Source organism: Leucoraja erinacea, unplaced genomic scaffold (assembly GCF_028641065.1).
Source record: "Leucoraja erinacea ecotype New England unplaced genomic scaffold, Leri_hhj_1 Leri_1154S, whole genome shotgun sequence".
Classification (NCBI taxonomy): Eukaryota; Metazoa; Chordata; class Chondrichthyes; order Rajiformes; family Rajidae; genus Leucoraja; species Leucoraja erinaceus.
This window is the reverse complement of record NW_026575401.1, coordinates 12,501-30,000: the sequence shown is the minus strand read 5'-3', so window position 1 is coordinate 30,000 and position 17,500 is coordinate 12,501. Positions and strand designations below refer to the sequence as shown.

At 54.3% G+C, this 17,500-nt stretch overlaps 2 protein-coding genes across 2 annotated transcripts in view; one reads left to right on the top strand and one right to left on the bottom strand.

Annotated features, from left to right (window-relative positions):
• Window positions 1–5,679, top strand: part of LOC129715385 (diacylglycerol O-acyltransferase 2-like) — a gene marked incomplete at its 5' end in the record, with an annotated part of 16,164 nt that extends 10,485 nt beyond the window's left edge. Inside the window, 3 exons of the mRNA XM_055665268.1 lie at window positions 651–825; window positions 2,402–2,604; window positions 4,847–5,679. Coding sequence (XP_055521243.1) covers window positions 651–825; window positions 2,402–2,604; window positions 4,847–5,001 — 533 coding nt within the window. The remainder of the gene's footprint in view (window positions 1–650; window positions 826–2,401; window positions 2,605–4,846) is intronic.
• Window positions 5,680–8,281: 2,602 nt separating this feature from the next.
• The window catches only part of mogat3a (monoacylglycerol O-acyltransferase 3a), a 17,729-nt gene continuing 8,510 nt past the window's right edge, over window positions 8,282–17,500 (bottom strand). Inside the window, exons 4-6 of the mRNA XM_055665269.1 lie at window positions 14,383–14,560; window positions 11,581–11,780; window positions 8,282–8,555 (exon numbers count right to left, since the gene is read on the bottom strand). Coding sequence (XP_055521244.1) covers window positions 8,401–8,555; window positions 11,581–11,780; window positions 14,383–14,560 — 533 coding nt within the window. The 3' untranslated portion in view covers window positions 8,282–8,400. The remainder of the gene's footprint in view (window positions 8,556–11,580; window positions 11,781–14,382; window positions 14,561–17,500) is intronic.

Genomic DNA, 17,500 nt, shown 5'->3' with positions numbered 1-17,500 from the left:
CCCCCCTCCACTCTTTCTCGGCGCCCCTCTCCTCCCCCCCTCCTCCCCCTCACCCCCTCCCCCCTTTACAACCCCCCCTTCTCCTCCCCTCACCCCCGCCTCATCCCCCTCTGTTCCCCCTCCCCCCTCTCCTCTACCCCCCTCTTCCATTATACACACCCCCCTCCCCTCCCCCCCTCTCCCACCCCCACCCTCCCCTCCACACCTCTCCTCCCCTATTCCATTATTCACCCTCCCCTCCCCCCTTGTACCCCCTCTCCCCCCCTCTCCCCCCCTCCTCCCCCCCCTCCCTCCCCCCCCCCCCTCTTTACCTCTCCTCCCCCTCTCACCCCTCTCCCCCTCTAACCCCCTGCTCGCTGTCCCCCCCTCTACCCCTTTCTCTCTCCCTCTCCCTCCCCCCCCCTCCCCCCCCCCTCCCCCCCTCTTCCAACTATTCTCCCCCCCTCCCCCCTCCCCCTCTCCTTCCCCCCTCCCTCCTCTCTCTCTCCCCCCCCCTCCCCTCCACACCACACCTCTCCTCCCCTATTCCATTATTCACCCCTCCCCTCTTCCCCCCCCTCATCTCTTCCTCACCCCCCCTCATCCACTCTTCACCCCCCCCTCTCCCCCCATCCCCCTCATCTCTTCCTCACCCCCCCCCCCCCCCCCAGGAGCGTGCCCAGTCAGCAAGGAGGGTCTGGGCCACATCCTGGGGGTGGGGGCCGGGGGGGAGGCGCTGGTGATCGTGGTGGGGGGGCGCGGCCGAGTCCATGGCCGTCCGTCCACACACACACGCGGTGCTGCTCAAGACCGCAGCGGCTTCATACGTGTGGCCCTGGAACACGGGTAGGTCACGCCTCTTTGTACCTTCCCCCGTCCTCCCCCTCTCTCCCCCCTGCTCCTCTCCTCTCTGCCCCTCTCCTCTCCATGCCCCCCCCCCCCTCTCCCCCTCTCCCCCCTCCCCCTCTCCCCCTCTCTCTCCTCTCTCCCCCCCCCTCTCCCCCCCCCCCCCTCCCCCCTCTCTCCCTCTCCCTCTCCCCCTCTCTCCCTCTCTCTCTCTCTCTCTCTCTCTCCCCCTCTCCCCCCCTCTCTCCCCCCCTCCCCCCCTCCCCCCCCCCCCCCTCCCCCCCCCTCCCTCTCCCTCTCTCCTCCCCCCCCTCCCCCCTCTATCTCTCTCTCTCTCTCCCTCTCTCTCGCCCCCTCTCTCCCTCTCTCCCTCTCTCCCTCTCCCCCCCCCTCTCCCCCTCTCTCCCTCCTCCCCCCTCCCTTTCCCTTTTCCCCCTCTCCCCCCCTCCCCCTCTCCCCTTCTCCCCCTCTCTCCCCTCTCTCCCCTCCCCCCCCTCCCCCTCTCCCCCTTCCCCCTCTCTCCTCTCCCCCTCTCCCCCTCCTCCCCCTCTCATCCCTCTCTCCCCTCCCCCCTCTCCCCCTCTCTCTCCCCCTCTCTCTCTCCCCCTCTCTCACTCTCCCCCTCTCTTCCCCTCTCTCCCCCCCTCTCACCCCTCTCCTCTTCTCTCTCTCTCTCTCTATTCCCCTCTCTCCCCCCTCTCTCTGCATGCATTCTAAAGATCTCTCTCTCTCTCTCGCCCTCTCTCTCATAGAAACATAGAAATTAGATGCAGGAGTAGAGGCCATTCGGCCCTTCGAGCCTGCACCATTCGCCATTCAAGATGATCATGGCTGATCATCCAACTCAGTATCCCGTACCTGCCTTCTCTCCATACCCCCTGATCCCCTTAGCCACAAGGGCCACATCTAACTCCCTCTTAAATATAGCCAATGAACTGTGGCCTCGACTACCCTCTGTGGCAGAGAGTTCCAGAGATTCACCACTCTCTGTGTGAAAAAAGTTCTTCTCTCATCTCGGTTCTAAAGGATTTCCCCCCTTATCCTTAAGCTGTGACCCCTTGTCCTGGACTTCCCCAACATCGGGAACAATCTTCCTGCATCTAGCCTGTCCAACCCCTTAAGAATTTTGTAAGTTTCTATAAGATCCCCTCTCAATCTTCTAAATTCTAGAGAGTATAAACCAAGTCTATCCAGTCTTTCTTCATAAGACAGTCCTGACATCCCAGGAATCAGTCTGGTGAACCGTCTCTGCACTCCATCTATGGCAATAATGTCCTTCTTCAGATTTGGAGACCAAAACTGTACGCTATACTCCAGGTGTGGTCTCACCACGACCCTGTACAACTGCAGTAGAACCTCCCTGCTCCTATACTCAAATCCTCTATGGCAATAATGTCTTCCTCAGATTTGGAGACCAAAACTGTACGCAATCTTCCTGCATCTAGCCTGTGCACAACCGCTTCTCTCCCCTCTCCCCCCTCTCCCCCTCTCCCCCTCTCCCTCCCCCTCCTCCCTCTCTCCCCTCCCCTCTCCCCCCTCTCCCCCCCCTCACCCCTCCTCCCCTCTCTCTCCCCAGGGCAGACTTGGTTCCTGTCTACTGTTTCGGAGAGACAGCGCTCTACGACCAGGCCTACTTCGAGCCCTCGAGCTGGGCCGGCCGCCTGCAGCGGGGGTTTCAGAAGGCGGTGGGGTTTGCCCCGTGTGTGTTCCGTGGCCGAGGCCTGCTCCCTCCCCGCTCCTGGGGCCTCCTGCCCTTCTCCAGGCCCCTCACCACCGTGGGTAAGTATTCCCCCCCCCCTCCGGGCTCGGACCGGGCAGGTTTGGAGGGGAACATGGTCTTTCACGAGAGGACGAGCCCTTCCTTGAAGATCGAATCGCAGCTAGACAAGGCGGTCAGAAAGCTGTACAGGGCCCTAGTGAGACCACACCTGGAGTATTGTGTACAGTTTTGGCCTGTTGGCCTTCATAACAAGAGGAGTCGAGTCTAGGAGCAAAGAGATCATTCTGCAGTTGTACAGGGCCCTAGTGAGACCACACCTGGAGTATTGTGCGCAGTTTTGGTCCCCTAATTTGAGGAAGGACATTCTTGCTATTGAGGGAGCCCAGCGTAGGTTCACCATGTTAATTCCCGGGATGGCGGGACTGTCATATGCTGAGAGAATGGAGCGGCTGTGGGCTTGTATAGCAAAAGGATTTGAGTATAGGAGCAAAGAGGTCCCACTGCAACTTGTACATCAGTCTATGAGAGTAAGCATGCAGGTACAGCAGGCAGTGAAGAAAGCGAATGGCATGTTGGCCTTCATAACAAGAGGAGTTGAGTCTAGGAGCAACGAGGTCCTTCTGCAGTTGTACAGGGCCCTAGTGAGACCACACCTGGAGTATTGTGTGCAGTTTTGGCCTGTTGGCCTTCATAACAAGAGGAGTTGAGTCTAGGAGCAAAGAGGTCCTTCTGCAGTTGTACAGGGCCCTAGTGAGACCACACCTGGAGTATTGTGTGCAGTTTTATGGCCTGTTGGCCTTCATAACAAGAGGAGTTGAGTCTAGGAGCAAAGAGGTCCTTCTGCAGTTGTACAGGGCCCTGGTGAGACCACACCTGGAGTATTGTGTGCAGTTTTGGCCTGTTGGCCTTCATAACAAGAGGAGTTGAGTCTAGGAGCAAAGAGGTCCTTCTGCAGTTGTACAGGGCCCTGGTGAGACCACACCTGGAGTATTGTGCAGTTTTGTGGCCTATTTGATGGAAAAGAGGAGTTGAGTAGGAGGGAGCCCTTCATAGGTTCCACAGGTTATTTTGAGGGATCCCCCAGTAGTGCTGAGGAGTTTGAACGATAGTATTTAAACCATGGACAGGTCTTTCAGGATCTGTTGCCCTTCATAACAGAAGTTTAGTCTGGAACTGGAGCAAAGAGTTCCTTCTGGGGTACAGGGGAAAAAGGGGAGACATTCAGACCTGGAGTACCACAGTTTGGAATTTGGCCTTCATAACGAGCAGGAAGTTGGTCCCCTAATTTCTGAGGTCCTTCTGAGTTGTACACATTCCTTGGTGAGACCACACCTGGAGTATTGTGTGCAGTTTTGGTCCCCTAATTTGAGGAAGGACATCCTTGCTATTGAGGGAGCCCAGCGTAGGTTCACCAGGTTAATTCCCGGGATGGCGGGACTGTCATATGCTGAGAGAATGTGGAGCGGCTGTGGGCTTGTACACTCTGTGGAGTTTAGAAGGATGAGAGGGGATCTTATTAAAACATATATGAGATTGTTAAGGGGTTGGACACGCTAGAGGCAGGAAACATGTTCCCGATGTTGGGGGAGTCCAGAACCAGGGGCCACACACAGTTTGGACACGCTAGAGGCAGGAAACATGTTCCCGATGTTTGGGGGAGTCCAGAACCAGGGGCCACACACAGTTTGAACACGCTAGAGGCAGGAAACAGGTTCCCGAAGTTGGGGGAGTCCAGAACCAGGGGCCACACACAGTTTGGACACGCTAGAGGCAGGAAACATGTTCCCGATGTTGGGGGAGTCCAGAACCAGGGGCCACACACACACACACACACACACACACACACACACACACACACACACACACACACACACACACACACACACACACACACACACACACACACACACACACACACACACACAACACACACACACACACACACACACACACAGTTAAGAATAAGGGGTCGGCCATTTAGAACGGAGACACTTTTTCTCACAGAGAGAGTTGTGAGTCTGGGGAAAGTGAGGAGGGGAGAGAGAGGGGAAGGGGAGGAAAGGGAGAGAGGTAGGGGAGGGGAGGAGAGATGGAGGGGGAGAGAGGGGGGAAGTGAAGAGAGAGCAGCAGAGAAAGAGGGGAGAGGAGAGGAGAGATGGAGGGGGAGAGAGGGGAAGAGGGGAAGTGAAGAGAGGAGCAGAGAAAGAGAGAGGAGAGGGGAGAGGAGAGGGGGAGAGGGGGAGAGGGGGGTAAGCACACACTCCACAGCCATCAATCTCTCCCCCTCTCTCCCTCCTACAGTCGGAGCCCCCATCCGTGTGGATAAGACCCCCAGCCCATCGCAAGAGGACATTGCCCGATATCACGCCCTCTACCAGCAGGCCCTGCGCCAACTATTTGACCAGCACAAGGTGCGGTGCGGACTGCCAGAGAATGCCGCCCTGACCATCTACTGACCCCTGGATCAGTCCACGGGGAACAGGCCCTTCGGCCCTTCCAGCGAGTCCGTGCCGACCAGCCACCGCCCGCTTGAAGGAGAGTCTCGACCTGAAACGTCGAATGTTCCTCCTCTCCAGGGACTCTGCCCGAGTTACTCCAGCACTTTGTGCCTCTCTTCGGTTTAAACTAGCACCTGCAGTTCCTTCCTAAACATCACCCCGTTAGCTTAGTTTAGTTTAGAGACATAGAAATATAGAAACATAGAAACATAGACAATAGGTGCAGGAGTAGAGGCCATTCGGCCCTTCGAGCCTGCACCATTCGCCATTCAATGTGATCATGGCTGATCATCCAACTCAGTATCCCATCCCTGCCTTCTCTCCATACCCCCTGATCCCTTTAGCCACAAGGGCCACATCTAACTCCCTCTTAAATATAGCCAATGAACTGTGTGTGGCCTCGACTACCCTCTGTGGCAGAGAATTCCACAGATTCACCACTCTCTGTGTGAAAAAAGTTCTTCTCATCTCGGTTTTAAAGGATTTCCCCCTTATCCTTAAACTGTGTGTGTGGCCCCTTGTCCTGGACTTCCCCAACATTGGGAACAATCTTCCTGCATCTAGCCTGTCCAACCCCTTAAGAATTTGTTAAGTTTCTATAAGATCCCCTCTCAATCTTCTGAATTCTAGCGAGTACAAGCCCATACAGCGTGGAAACAGGCCCTTCGGCCCATCAGGGGTCTGTGCTGTCCAGCGATCACCCATTCACACACTAGATTAGTTTAGAGATACAGCGTGGAAACAGGCCCTTCAGCCCATCAGGGGTCCGTGCCGACTAGCGATTCCCCCCGCACATTAACACCATTGCTGCTGTCTGTGCGGAGTTGGCACGTTCTCCCGGGTTTTCTCCGAGATTTTCGGTTTCCCCCCCACACACACTCCAAAGGCGTGTGGGGTTTGCAGGTGGAATAGGCCTGGTGTGAGTGTAAAATTGTCCAGTTTGAGTCAACTCCAGTAGTCACACATACAAGGCCTGGAATATAAAGTTAACTAGACAATTTGAGCCCTCTTTTAGGCCGGAAACTCCTCATCCGGCTCTCCCGGCTGGTCTGGGCCTTGTAAAATTGTCCAGTTCGAGTCAACTCCATTAGTCAGACATACAAGGCGTGGAATAAAAAGTTAACTTGACAATTTGAGCCCTCTTTTAGGCCGGAAACGCCTCATCCGGCCCTCCCGGCTGGTCTGGGCCTTGTGTGTACACTAGGCCCAGTACACGGGCCCACTCACCATTCGCCCAGCCACGGCCTACTCGGGTGTCGAATATCCGCGGGGAATATGTCCCCTATTTTGGCCGTTTGTCCCTTAATTCGGAGGGGGGAAAACCAGCGGGCCTAGTGGAGAGGCTGCACGTGAATGCTGTTCGCCGCGGGGAGGGAGGGGAGGGGAACGCATTGGAGAAAACTCCGCGCAAACGTGAACGCCATTTTATTCTGCTAACCGTCCCGACTGCCGTTAGTAAACCTCCGACGGCAGACGTGGCTTTTTGAAACCGAACTGCGTTTGCGTTTAGTGGAATAACAGCGATTTTCGATCAAATAAAACGGCAAAAATAACATGGTGTTGGTCGGAGTACGTCGGATTTTTGGTCGACCTTTATATTTAACGTTGCATGTACAATCAGACGAGTTCCCGGTGTTGGGGGAGTCCAGAACCAGGGGCCACACACACACACACACACACAGTTTAAGAATAAGGGGTCGGCCATTTTGAACGGAGACGAGGAAACACTTTTTCTCACACAGAGAGAGAGTTGCGAGTCTGTGGAATTCTCTGCCGTTGTGAGGCTGGTTCTCTGGAGAGAATTCTTTCATAGAAACATAGAAACATAGAAAATAGGTGCAGGAGTAGAGGCCATTCGGCCCTTCGAGCCTGCACCAGCACCGCCATTCAATATGATCATGGCTGATCATCCAACTCAGTATCCCATACCTGCCTTCTCTCCATACCCCCTGATCCCCTTAGCCACAAGGGCCACATCTAACTCCCTCTTAAATATAGCCAATGAACTGTGTGGCCTCAACTACCTTCTGTGGCAGAGAGTTCCAGAGATTCACCACTCTCTGTGAGAAAAAAGTTCTTCTCATCTCGGTTTTAAAGGATTTCCCCCCTTATCCTTTCAAGAGAGAGGCTCTTAAAGATAGCGAGAGAGAGTCGGGGGATATGAGGAGAAGGCAGGCACGGGTTACTGATTGGGGATGATCAGCCATGATCACATTGAATGGCGGTGCTGGCTCGAAGGGGCCGAATGGCCTCTACTCCTGCACCTATTGTCTATTGTCTATTGAAACCGAACAGGGAAATCCTTACTGTGAATGAAGGAACTAAGGCTCGTGAGTTATCCAGTCCTGCCATCCAGGTTAATTCCCGGGATGGTGGGACTGTCATATGTTGAGAGAATGGAGGGGCTGGGCTAGTATTCACTGGAATTTAGAAGGATGAGGGGGTATCTCATGGAAACATATAAAATTCTTAAGGGGTTGGACAGGCTAGATGCAGGGAAAAATGTTCCCGATGTTGGGGGAGTCCAGAACAAGGGGCCACACACACACAGTTTAAGGATAAGGGGGAAATCTTTTAGGACCGAGATGAGAAAAACATTTTTTTTTCACACACAGAGAGTGGTGAATCTGTGGAACTCTCTGCCACAGAAGATAGTTGAGGCCACACAGTTCAATGGCTATATTTAAGAGGGAGTTAGATGTGGCCCTTGTGGCTAAAGGGATCAGTGGTATGGACCACACCTGGAGTATTGCGTACAGTTTTGGTCTCCAAATCTGAGGAAGGACATTATTGCCATAGAGGGAGTGCAGAGACGGTTCACCAGACTGATTCCTGGGATGTCAGGACTGTCTTATGAAGAAAGACTGATAGACTTGGTTTATACTCTCTAGAATTTAGAAGATTGAGAGGGGATCTTATAGAAACTTACAAAATTCTTAAGGGGTTGGACAGGCTAGATGCAGGAAGATTGTTCCCCGATGTTAGGGAAGTCCAGGACAAGGGGTCACAGCTTAAGGATAAGGGGGAAATCCTTTAAAACCGAGATGAGAAGAACGTTTTTCACACAGAGTGGTGAATCTCTGGAATTCTCTGCCACAGAAGGTAGTTGAGGCCAGGCTATATTTAAGAGGGGGTTAGATGTGGCCCTTGTGGCTAAGGGGATCAGGGGGTATGGAGAGAAGGCAGGGATGGGATACTGATTGGGGATGATCAGCCGTGATCACATTGAATGACGGTGCTGGCTTGTAGGGCCGAATGGCCTCTGCTCCTGCACCTATTGTCTATGTTTCTATGTTTCTCCAGAGATGCTGCCCGACCCGCTGAGATTACCCCAGTTTTTTAGTGTGTGTGTGCGGGCTATATTAACTCGAGGTGGCTGTTCTCGGCTAGGCCGAACTTGATCTTGTTCTCCTCGAAAAGGCAGGTGAGCTGATCCAGGTAGGCCTTGTGCAAGCTCTCGATGTCCTGGTCCGTGGGGCTGGCATTCCTTTCCACCGGGATTGGCTTCCCAACTAGAGAACGGGGTAGGAGAAGGGGAGAGTTTAGTTTAAAGGCGGATATTTGCGGTGGTCAAAAATGCTGGAGAAACTCAGCGGGTGCAGCAGCATCTACGGAGCGAAGGAAATAGGCCGATGTTTCGGGTCGAGACCCTTCTTCAGTCTTATGTGGGGGAGAGGGGGAAAGAACTAAGGAAGGGGACTGGGACTGAGGGAGAGCTGGGGAGGGGAGGGGAAGGAGGGAGAAAGCAGGGACTACCTGAAATTGGAGAAGTCAATGTTCATATCGCTGGGGTGTAAACTACCCAAGCGGAATATGAGGTGCTGCTCCTCCAACTTGCGGTGGGACTCACTCTGGCCATGGACAGAAAGGTGGGATTGGGATTGGGAATGGGAGGGGGAGTTGAAGTGCTGGGCCACCGGGAGATCAGGGATCTACGCCGACCAGCGTTCCCTGCTCCCTAACACTATCACACACACACACACACACACACTCAATCACACACACACACACACACACACACACACACACACACACACACACACACACACACACACACACACACACACACACACACACACACACACACACACACACACACACACACACACACACACACACACACACACACATTGGGGACAATTTACAATTAACCAAAGCCAATTAACCTACAAACGCACGTCTTTGGAGAGTGTGGGATGGAACCGGAGCGCCCGGAGAAAACCCACGCAGGTCACGGGGAGAGAACGTGCAAACTCCGTACAGACAGCGCCCGGGTGGTGGCGTGTGTTCAGTCTGAAACATCACCCATTCCTTCGAAACTCGCTGGAGTTTAGAAGGATGAGGAGGGGGTGGATCTCATTGAAACTTCACCAAATAATGAAATGCCCGGATAGAGTGGATGTGGAGAGGATGTTTCCACTAGTGGGAGAGTCTAGAGTCTAGGACTAGAGGGCACAGCCTCAGAATTAAAGGACGTTCCTTTAGGAGGGAGATGTGGAGGAATTTCTTTAGTCAGAGGGTGGTGAATCTGTGGGATTCTTTGCCACACAGACGGCTGTGGAGGCCACAAGTCAGTGGATATATTTAAGGCAGAGATAGATAGATTGTTGATTAGTGCGGGGGTCAGGGGTTATGGGGAGAAGGCAGGAGAATGGGGTTGGGAGGGAGAGATAGATCAGACAAGATTGGATCCACAACTCGGATGACTAAGATGCCAGATCTCTGGATACTTTCAAGAGAGAGCTAGATAGGGTTTGGACACGCTAGAGGCAGGAAACATGTTCCCGATGTTGGGGGAGTCCAGAACCAGGGGCCACACACACACACACACACAGTTTAAGAATAAGGGGTCGGCCATTTAGAACGGAGATGAGGAAACACATTTTCTCGCAGAGAGAGTTGTGAGTCTGTGGAATTCTCTGCCTCACAGAGGGCGGTGGAGGCCGGTTCTCTGGATGCTTTCAAGAGAGAGCTAGATAGGGCTCTTAAAGATAGCGGAGTCAGGGGATATGGGGAGAAGGCAGGAACGGGGAACTGATTGGGGATGATCAGCCGTGATCACATTGAATGGCGGTGCTGGCTCGAAGGGCCGAATGGCCTCTACTTACTCCTGCACCTGGCTCCAGCATGCAGGTACAGCAGGCGGTGAAGAAAGCGAATGGCATGTTGGCCTTGATAACAAGAGGAGTTGAGTATAGGAGCAAGGAGGTCCTTCTGCAGTTGTACAGGGCCCTAGTGAGACCACACCTGGAGTATTGTGTGCAGTTTGAGTCTAGGGGCAAAGAGGTCCTTCTGCAGTTGTACAGGGCCCTGGTGAGACCACACCTGGAGTATTGTGTGCAGTTTGAGTCTAGGAGCAAGGAGGTCCTTCTGCAGTTGTACAGGGCCCTAGTGAGACCACACCTGGAGTATTGTGTGCAGTTTTGGTCCCCTAATTTGAGGAAGGACATTCTTGCTATTGAGGGAGCCCAGCGGAGGTTCACCAGGTTAATTCCCGGGATGGCGGGACTGTCATATGCTGAGAGAATGGAGTGGCTGTGGGTTTGTACACTCTGTGGAGTTTAGAAGGATGAGAGGGGATCTTATTAAAACATATATGAGATTGGAGTCGAGTATAGGAGCAAAGAGGTCCTTCTGCAGTTGTACAGGGCCCTGGTGAGACCACACCTGGAGTATTGTCTGTGCAGTTTGAGTCTAGGAGCAAAGAGGTCCTTCTGCAGCTGTACAGGGCCCTGGTGAGACCACACCTGGAGTATTGTGTGCAGTTTGGGCATGTTGGCCTTCATAACAAGAGGAGTTGAGTATAGGAGGAGCAAAGAGGTCCTTCTGCAGTTGTACAGGGCCCTAGTGAGACCACACCTGGAGTATTGTGTGCAGTTTGAGTCTAGGGGCAAAGAGATCCTTCTGCAGTTGTACAGGGCCCTGGTGAGACCACACCTAGAGAGTATTGTGTGCAGTTTTGGGCCTGTTGGCCTTCATAACAAGAGGAGTTGAGTCTAGGAGCAAAGAGGTCCTTCTGCAGTTGTACAGGGCCCTGGTGAGACCACACCTGGAGTATTGTGTGCAGTTTTGGCCTGTTGGCCTTCATAACAAGAGGAGTTGAGTCTAGGAGCAAAGAGGTCCTTCTGCAGTTGTACAGGGCCCTAGTGAGACCACACCTGGAGTATTGTGTGCAGTTTTGGTCCCCTAATTTGAGGAAGGACATTCTTGCTATTGAGGGAGCCCAGCGTAGGTTCACCAGGTTAATTCCCGGGATGGCGGGACTGTCATATGCTGAGAGAATGGAGCGGCTGTGGGCTTGTACACTCTGTGGAGTTTAGAAGGATGAGAGGGGATCTTATTAAAACATATATGAGATTGGAGTCGAGTATAGGAGCAAAGAGGTCCTTCTGCAGTTGTACAGGGCCCTGGTGAGACCACACACCCGGAGCCATGATTTTATTGAGTGGCGGTGCTGGCTGGAAGGGCCGAATGGCCTCCTCCTGCACCTATTAGCGACAGTATGCGTGTTTGTATGTCTCCGTGCCCGGACCTTACCTACAGTGTAGATGGGCTTGCGGTAGGGCAGCAGCCCGAAGCTGTACTGGAAGACTCCTCGGGCGTGGAAGAGCGGAAAGGACAAGCCCATCACCTTCTGCAGCTTGTCCTGGGCGTAACGCAGGGCCGATCCCGGGGGATTCTCCACTTGGTCGAAGAGCTCATTCTCTCCGAAGGAAAAGACCGGGACCAGCTGGGCACTGGGGAGGAACGAGAGGGGGTGAAAAATCACCAGAGGAACTGATCGGGTAGACACAGATTCACGAGGATGTTGCCGGGACTCGAGGGGCCTGAGCTACAGGGAGAGGTTGGGGCAGGGCTGGGAACTCTCTAAATCTTCAGGGGTTGGACAGGCTAGACGCAGGAAGATTGTTCCCGATGTTGGGGAAGTCCAGGACAAGGGGTCACACAGTTTAAGGATAAGGGGGAAGTCTTTTAGGACCGAGATGAGAAAAACATGCAGGAAGATTGTTCCCGATGTTGGGGAAGTCCAGAACAAGGGGCCACACACACACAGTTTAAGGATAAGGGGGAAGTCTTTTAGGACCGAGATGAGAAAAACATGCAGGAAGATTGTTCCCGATGTTGGGGAAGTCCAGGACAAGGGGCCACACACACAGTTTAAGGATAAGGGGGAAGTCTTTCAGGACCGAGATGAGAATTTTTTTTTTTTCATTGAAAGTAGGCATGCAGGTGCAGCAGGCAGGCAGTGAAGAAAGCCAATGGTATGTTAGCATTCATAGCAAAAGGATTTGAGTCTAGGAGCAGGGAGGTTCTACTGCAGTTGTACAGGGTCTTGGTGAGACCACACCTGGAGTATTGCGTACAGTTTTGGTCTCCTAATCTGAGGAAGGACATTCTTGCCCTAGAGGATTTGAGTATAGGAGCAGGGAGGTTCTACTGCAGTTGTACAGGGTCTTGGTGAGACCACACCTGGAGTATTGCGTACAGTTTTGGTCTCCTAATCTGAGGAAGGACATTCTTGCCATAGAGGGAGTACAGAGAAGGTTCACCAGACTGATTCCTGGGATGTCAGGACTTTCATATGAAGAAAGACTGGATAGACTCGGATTGTACTCGCTAGAATTTAGAAGATTGAGGGGGGGATCTTATAGAAACTTACAAAATTCTTAAGGGGTTGGACAGGCTAGATGCAGGAAGATTGTTCCCGATGTTGGGGAAGTCCAGGACAAGGGGCCACACACACACACAGTTTAAGGATAAGGGGGAAATCTTTTAGGACCGAGATGAGAAAAACATTTTTTTTCACACACAGAGAGTGGTGAATCTGTGGAATTCTCTGCCACAGAAGGTAGTTGAGGCCACACAGTTCATTGGCTATATTTAAGAGGGGGTTAGATGTGGCCCTTGTGGCTAAAGGGATCAGGGGGTATGGAGAGAAGGCAGGGATGGGATACCGAGTTGGATGATCAGCCATGATCACATTGAATGGCGAATGGTGCTGGCTCGAAGGGCCGAATGGCCTCTACTCCTGCACCTATTGTCTATGTTTCTATGGAGCGCAGGAGGATGAGGGGGGTGATCTTATAGAGGTGTACAAAATCATGAGAGGAATAGATCGGGCAGAGTCTCTTGCCCAGAGTCGGACTCTGAATCGAGGACCAGAGGACACGGGTTCAAGGTGAAGGGCGGAAACATAGAAACATAGAAAACATAGAAATTAGGTGCAGGGAGTAGGCCATTCGGCCCTTCGAGCCTGTACCGCCATTCAATATGATCATGTCTGATCATCCAACTCAGTATCCCGTACCTGCCTTCTCTCCATACCCTCTGATCCCCTTGGCCACAAGGGCCACATCTAACTCCCTCTTAAATATAGCCAATGAACTGTGGCCTCAACTACCCTCTGTGGCAGAGAGTTCCAGAGATTCACCACTCTCTGTGTGAAAAAAGTTCTCCTCATCTCGGTTTAGAAGGATTTCCCCTTTATCCTTAAGCTGTGACCCCTTGTCCTGGACTTCCCCACATCGGGAAAGATTGAATAGGAATCTGAGCGGCAACTTTTCCACACTTTTCGAGGGTGGTGGGTGTATGGAACGAGCTGCCGGAGGAGGTAGTCGAGGCTGGGACTATCCCAACGTTTAAGGAACAGTTAGACAGGTACGTACATGGATAGGACGGGTTTGGAGGGATGTGGGCCAAACGCGGGCAGGTGGGACTAGTGTAGATGGGGCATTGTTGGCCGGTGTGGGCAAGATGGGCTGAAGGGCTGTTTCCACACTGTATCACTCTGTGACTAGTGTAGCTGGGATATGTTGGCCAGTATGGGCCAGTACGGGCAAGTTGGGCCTAAGGGCCTGTTTCCACACTGTGTGACTGTGTGAGTGACTCAGCGCAGAAAGAGGCCATTCAGCCCTTCTTGGAGGGATATGGAGGCTGGGACTATCCCAACGTTTAAGGAACAGTTAGACAGGTACATGGATAGGACGGGTTTGGAGGGATGTGGGCCAAACGCGGGCAGGTGGGACTAGCGTAGATGGGGCATTGTTGGCCGGTGTGGGCAAGATGGGCCTGTTTCCACACTGTATCTCTCTGTGACTGTGTGTGAGTGACTCAGCGCAGAAAGAGGCCATTCAGCCCTTCTTGGAGGGATATGGAGGCTGGGACTATCCCAACGTTTAAGGAACAGTTAGACGGGTACATGGATAGGACGGTGGGCCAAACGCGGGCAGGTGGGACTAGCGTAGATGGGGCATTGTTGGCTGGTCCCCTCCCCCACAACCGCTCGTTGGGTCAACTTGATGCTCCCCTCCCTCCCCGCTCCGCTCCGCCCCAGATTACCCTGTGGTCAGCGCCAGGCGGATGAAGCCAGTACGGGCACGGACGCGGAGGGTGAGAGCGCCAGGCCGTGCGTCCAGCGCCTCCGGGGGGCCGCCCACCGCCACCACCGCTACCTGGCCCCCCCCCACACGGCCCAGCACACGGGCGGCACTGAGACGGCACGATGGTACCAGCCCTGGGGGAGAGGGGGGAGAGTGAGACACAGGGACAAACACTCAGAGACACACACAGAGGGAGTTAGGGCCACACAGACACGGGGAGAGACAGGGACACACAGTGGAGATGGGGGGGAGAGGGGAGAGGGGAGAGCGGGGCTAGAGGGGTAGAGGAGAGAGAGGGGGTGTGTAGAGGGGGAGAGGGGGGGAGACAGTGAGACACACACACATAGATATAACCATACACACACATACAGACAGACACACACACACAGACTACACACACACAGCAACAGAGAGAGACACACATGGAGACAGTGAGACACACACACAGGGACATAGGGACACACAGACGCAGAGGGGGAGGAGAAGAAGGAGGAGAGGGAGGGAGAGGGAGAGGGAGAGAGAGAGGTGGAGAGAGAGAGAAAGAGAGAGGAGAGAGGAGAGAGAGAGGGAGAGAGGGATGGGAGAGAGAAATAGGGAAAGAGGGAGGGAGAAAGGGGAGATAGAATGGAGAAGGAGGAGGAGAGAGAAGGGAGAGGAGGAGAAGGGAACAGGGAAGAGGAGAGGAAGGGGAAGAGAGGGGAGGAGGGGGGAGAGAAAGGAGTGGAAGGGGGGAGAGAGGAAGAAAAAGAAGAAGGGATAAGGAGAAGAAAGAGAGACAAGAGAAGGAGGGAAGGAGGGAGGAAAGGAGAAGAGAGAAGGGGACAGAGGAGGAGAGAGGAGGAGAGAGCGGAAGGAGAACAGAGAAAGGAAAAGAAAAGCAGAAAGAGAGAGACGAGAGAGAGGGGAAAGAACGAGAGGGACAGAGAGATGAGAGGAGAGAAGAGGGAGAGGGATGAGAGAGGAGAGAGGGAAAGAAAGAGGAGAGGGGAGAGAGGGTGAGAGAAGAAGAGAGAGGGAGAAGGTAGAGGGAAGGAGAGAGGAGGGAAAACAGGGGGGAGGAGAGCGATAGAAGAGACACTACGGGAGGAGCAGAGGAGAGGAAAGAAAGGCAGAGAGAGATGGAAATAGGGAGAGACGAGAGAGACGGAGGGGGGCGACGGAGAGAAGAAAGGGAGACAATAGTGGGGAACAAGAAGGAGAACATAGCGACAGGGGAGACTAAAGGGGGGAGGGCAAGATACAACAAGGAGGAACAATTAGGAGAGGATAAGGGACAGAGGAGTGAGTGGGAAAGAACGATCATATGGAGAGCGATAAGAACGGCCAGGAGAGGATGAGGGGAGAAGACAAGCTCCACTTACTTGGGAGGGGATGGAGGGGGGGAAGAAAATGAGAGGAGCGAGAGAGTCGGGCAAGAGGGCAAAAGAAACAAAGAGGAATCATTTACAGAACAGAAAGAGGAGAGAGATAGAGGGGAGGAAAAGGAAGGGGAGACAGGAGGGGGGAGAGGGGGGAGAGAGAGGGCCAACAGACGAGAGACAAAGGCGAGAAGTAGGGACAGGGGGAGAGGGAGCCGGGGAGGGGGAGATAGAGGGGCTGAAGAGACCCAGAAAAACGAGGGGTGAGGAGAGAGAGAGAAGGAAGAGGTTGGGAAAGGGAGAAAGGGGGAAGAAAAAAGGAGAGAAGAGAGGGGGGAGAAGGGAGAGAAGGAGGGGGAGGAGAGAGAGGAGAGGAGATAGAGGGGAAGGGAGGCAAAGGGGAGAGATTAAGGAGAGGGAGAGAGGGGAAGGGACTATAGGGGGGAGACAAGAGGAACAGATATAGGGAGGAGGGAGAGAACGGTGAGACAAACCGAGGGGGAGGAAAGACTTACAGAGAGAGGGGGGGGGAGGGGAGGATGGTCAGAGGCAAGAGGGAGGGGAGGGGAGAGACACCAAGGGGAGACGAGGGGCAAGCAGGAGAGAGGGAGGAACGAGGGATAGGAAGGGAAGAACGAGGGAAAGACGGGGAGAGGGGAGGGGACTGAACAGAGCAAGAGAGGGGAGAGGGGAGTTGCAGAGAGGAGAGAGAAAGGAGAGGGCGAGGAGCGGAGAGAAGGACGGGGGGGAGAGAAGGGGAGAGAGGGGAGAGGGGACGAGGAGGGGAGCAGAGGGAGAGAGGGGACAGGAGTAATGAGGGGAGACGAGGGGGGAGATAGGATGGGGCAAAAGTTGAGAGGGGAGAGAGGGGGGACAGCAATCGACAGGAGGGAGGAGAAGACATGTCGGGAAGAACCTAAAGGGACACAACGGGGGAGGAAGGACGGGGAGACCCGTGAGACAAAACAACCGGAGAGGAGGGGGATGACCGACCAAAGGGGGAGAGGAGGGGAGGGAGAGGGGGGAGGGAGGAATGGGAGGAGGAGGGGGGGAGGAGGAGCAGAGAAAGAGGGAGGGGGCCGACGAGAGGAGAGGAGAAGAGACGGCGGGAAGAGGAGAGGTGGGGGGAGGGGAAGAGAGGGGGAAGAGGACGCAGAAGGGGGGGGAGAGAGGGGGAGAGGAGACAGAGGGGGAACCACACCAGAGGGGGAGGGAGATATCGGGAAGAGGGACATAGAGGAGAGAGGCGACAGGGGGAGAGAGGGGGAGATATAGGGGGGAGAGGGGAGAGAGAGAGGGGGAGAAGAGAGGAGAGATATAGGGGGGAGGAGAGGAGAGATATCGGGGGGAGAGGGAGAGGGGGATAGAGGGGAGAGACAAGAGTAGGGGGGAGAGAAAGAGAATACGGACAAAGCGGGAGGGACACCAAGGGGAGGGACAAGGAAGAGAGGGGGCGATACAGGGGGAAGAGAGGGGAGGAGAGGGGGGAGAGAGGGAAGAGAATACTGGGGGGAAGAGGGGACAAGATTATAGGGGGGAGAGAGCGGAGATATAGGGGGGAGAGAGGAGGAGAGAGGGGGAGAGAGAAGAGAGAGAGGGTGGAGAGAGAGGATGAGATATAGGGGGAGAGGGGGAGGGAGAGGAGGGGAGAGAGGGCAGAGATATAGGGGAGAGGGGGGAGATAGAGGCAGAGGATATAGGGGGAGATGCAGAGGGAGA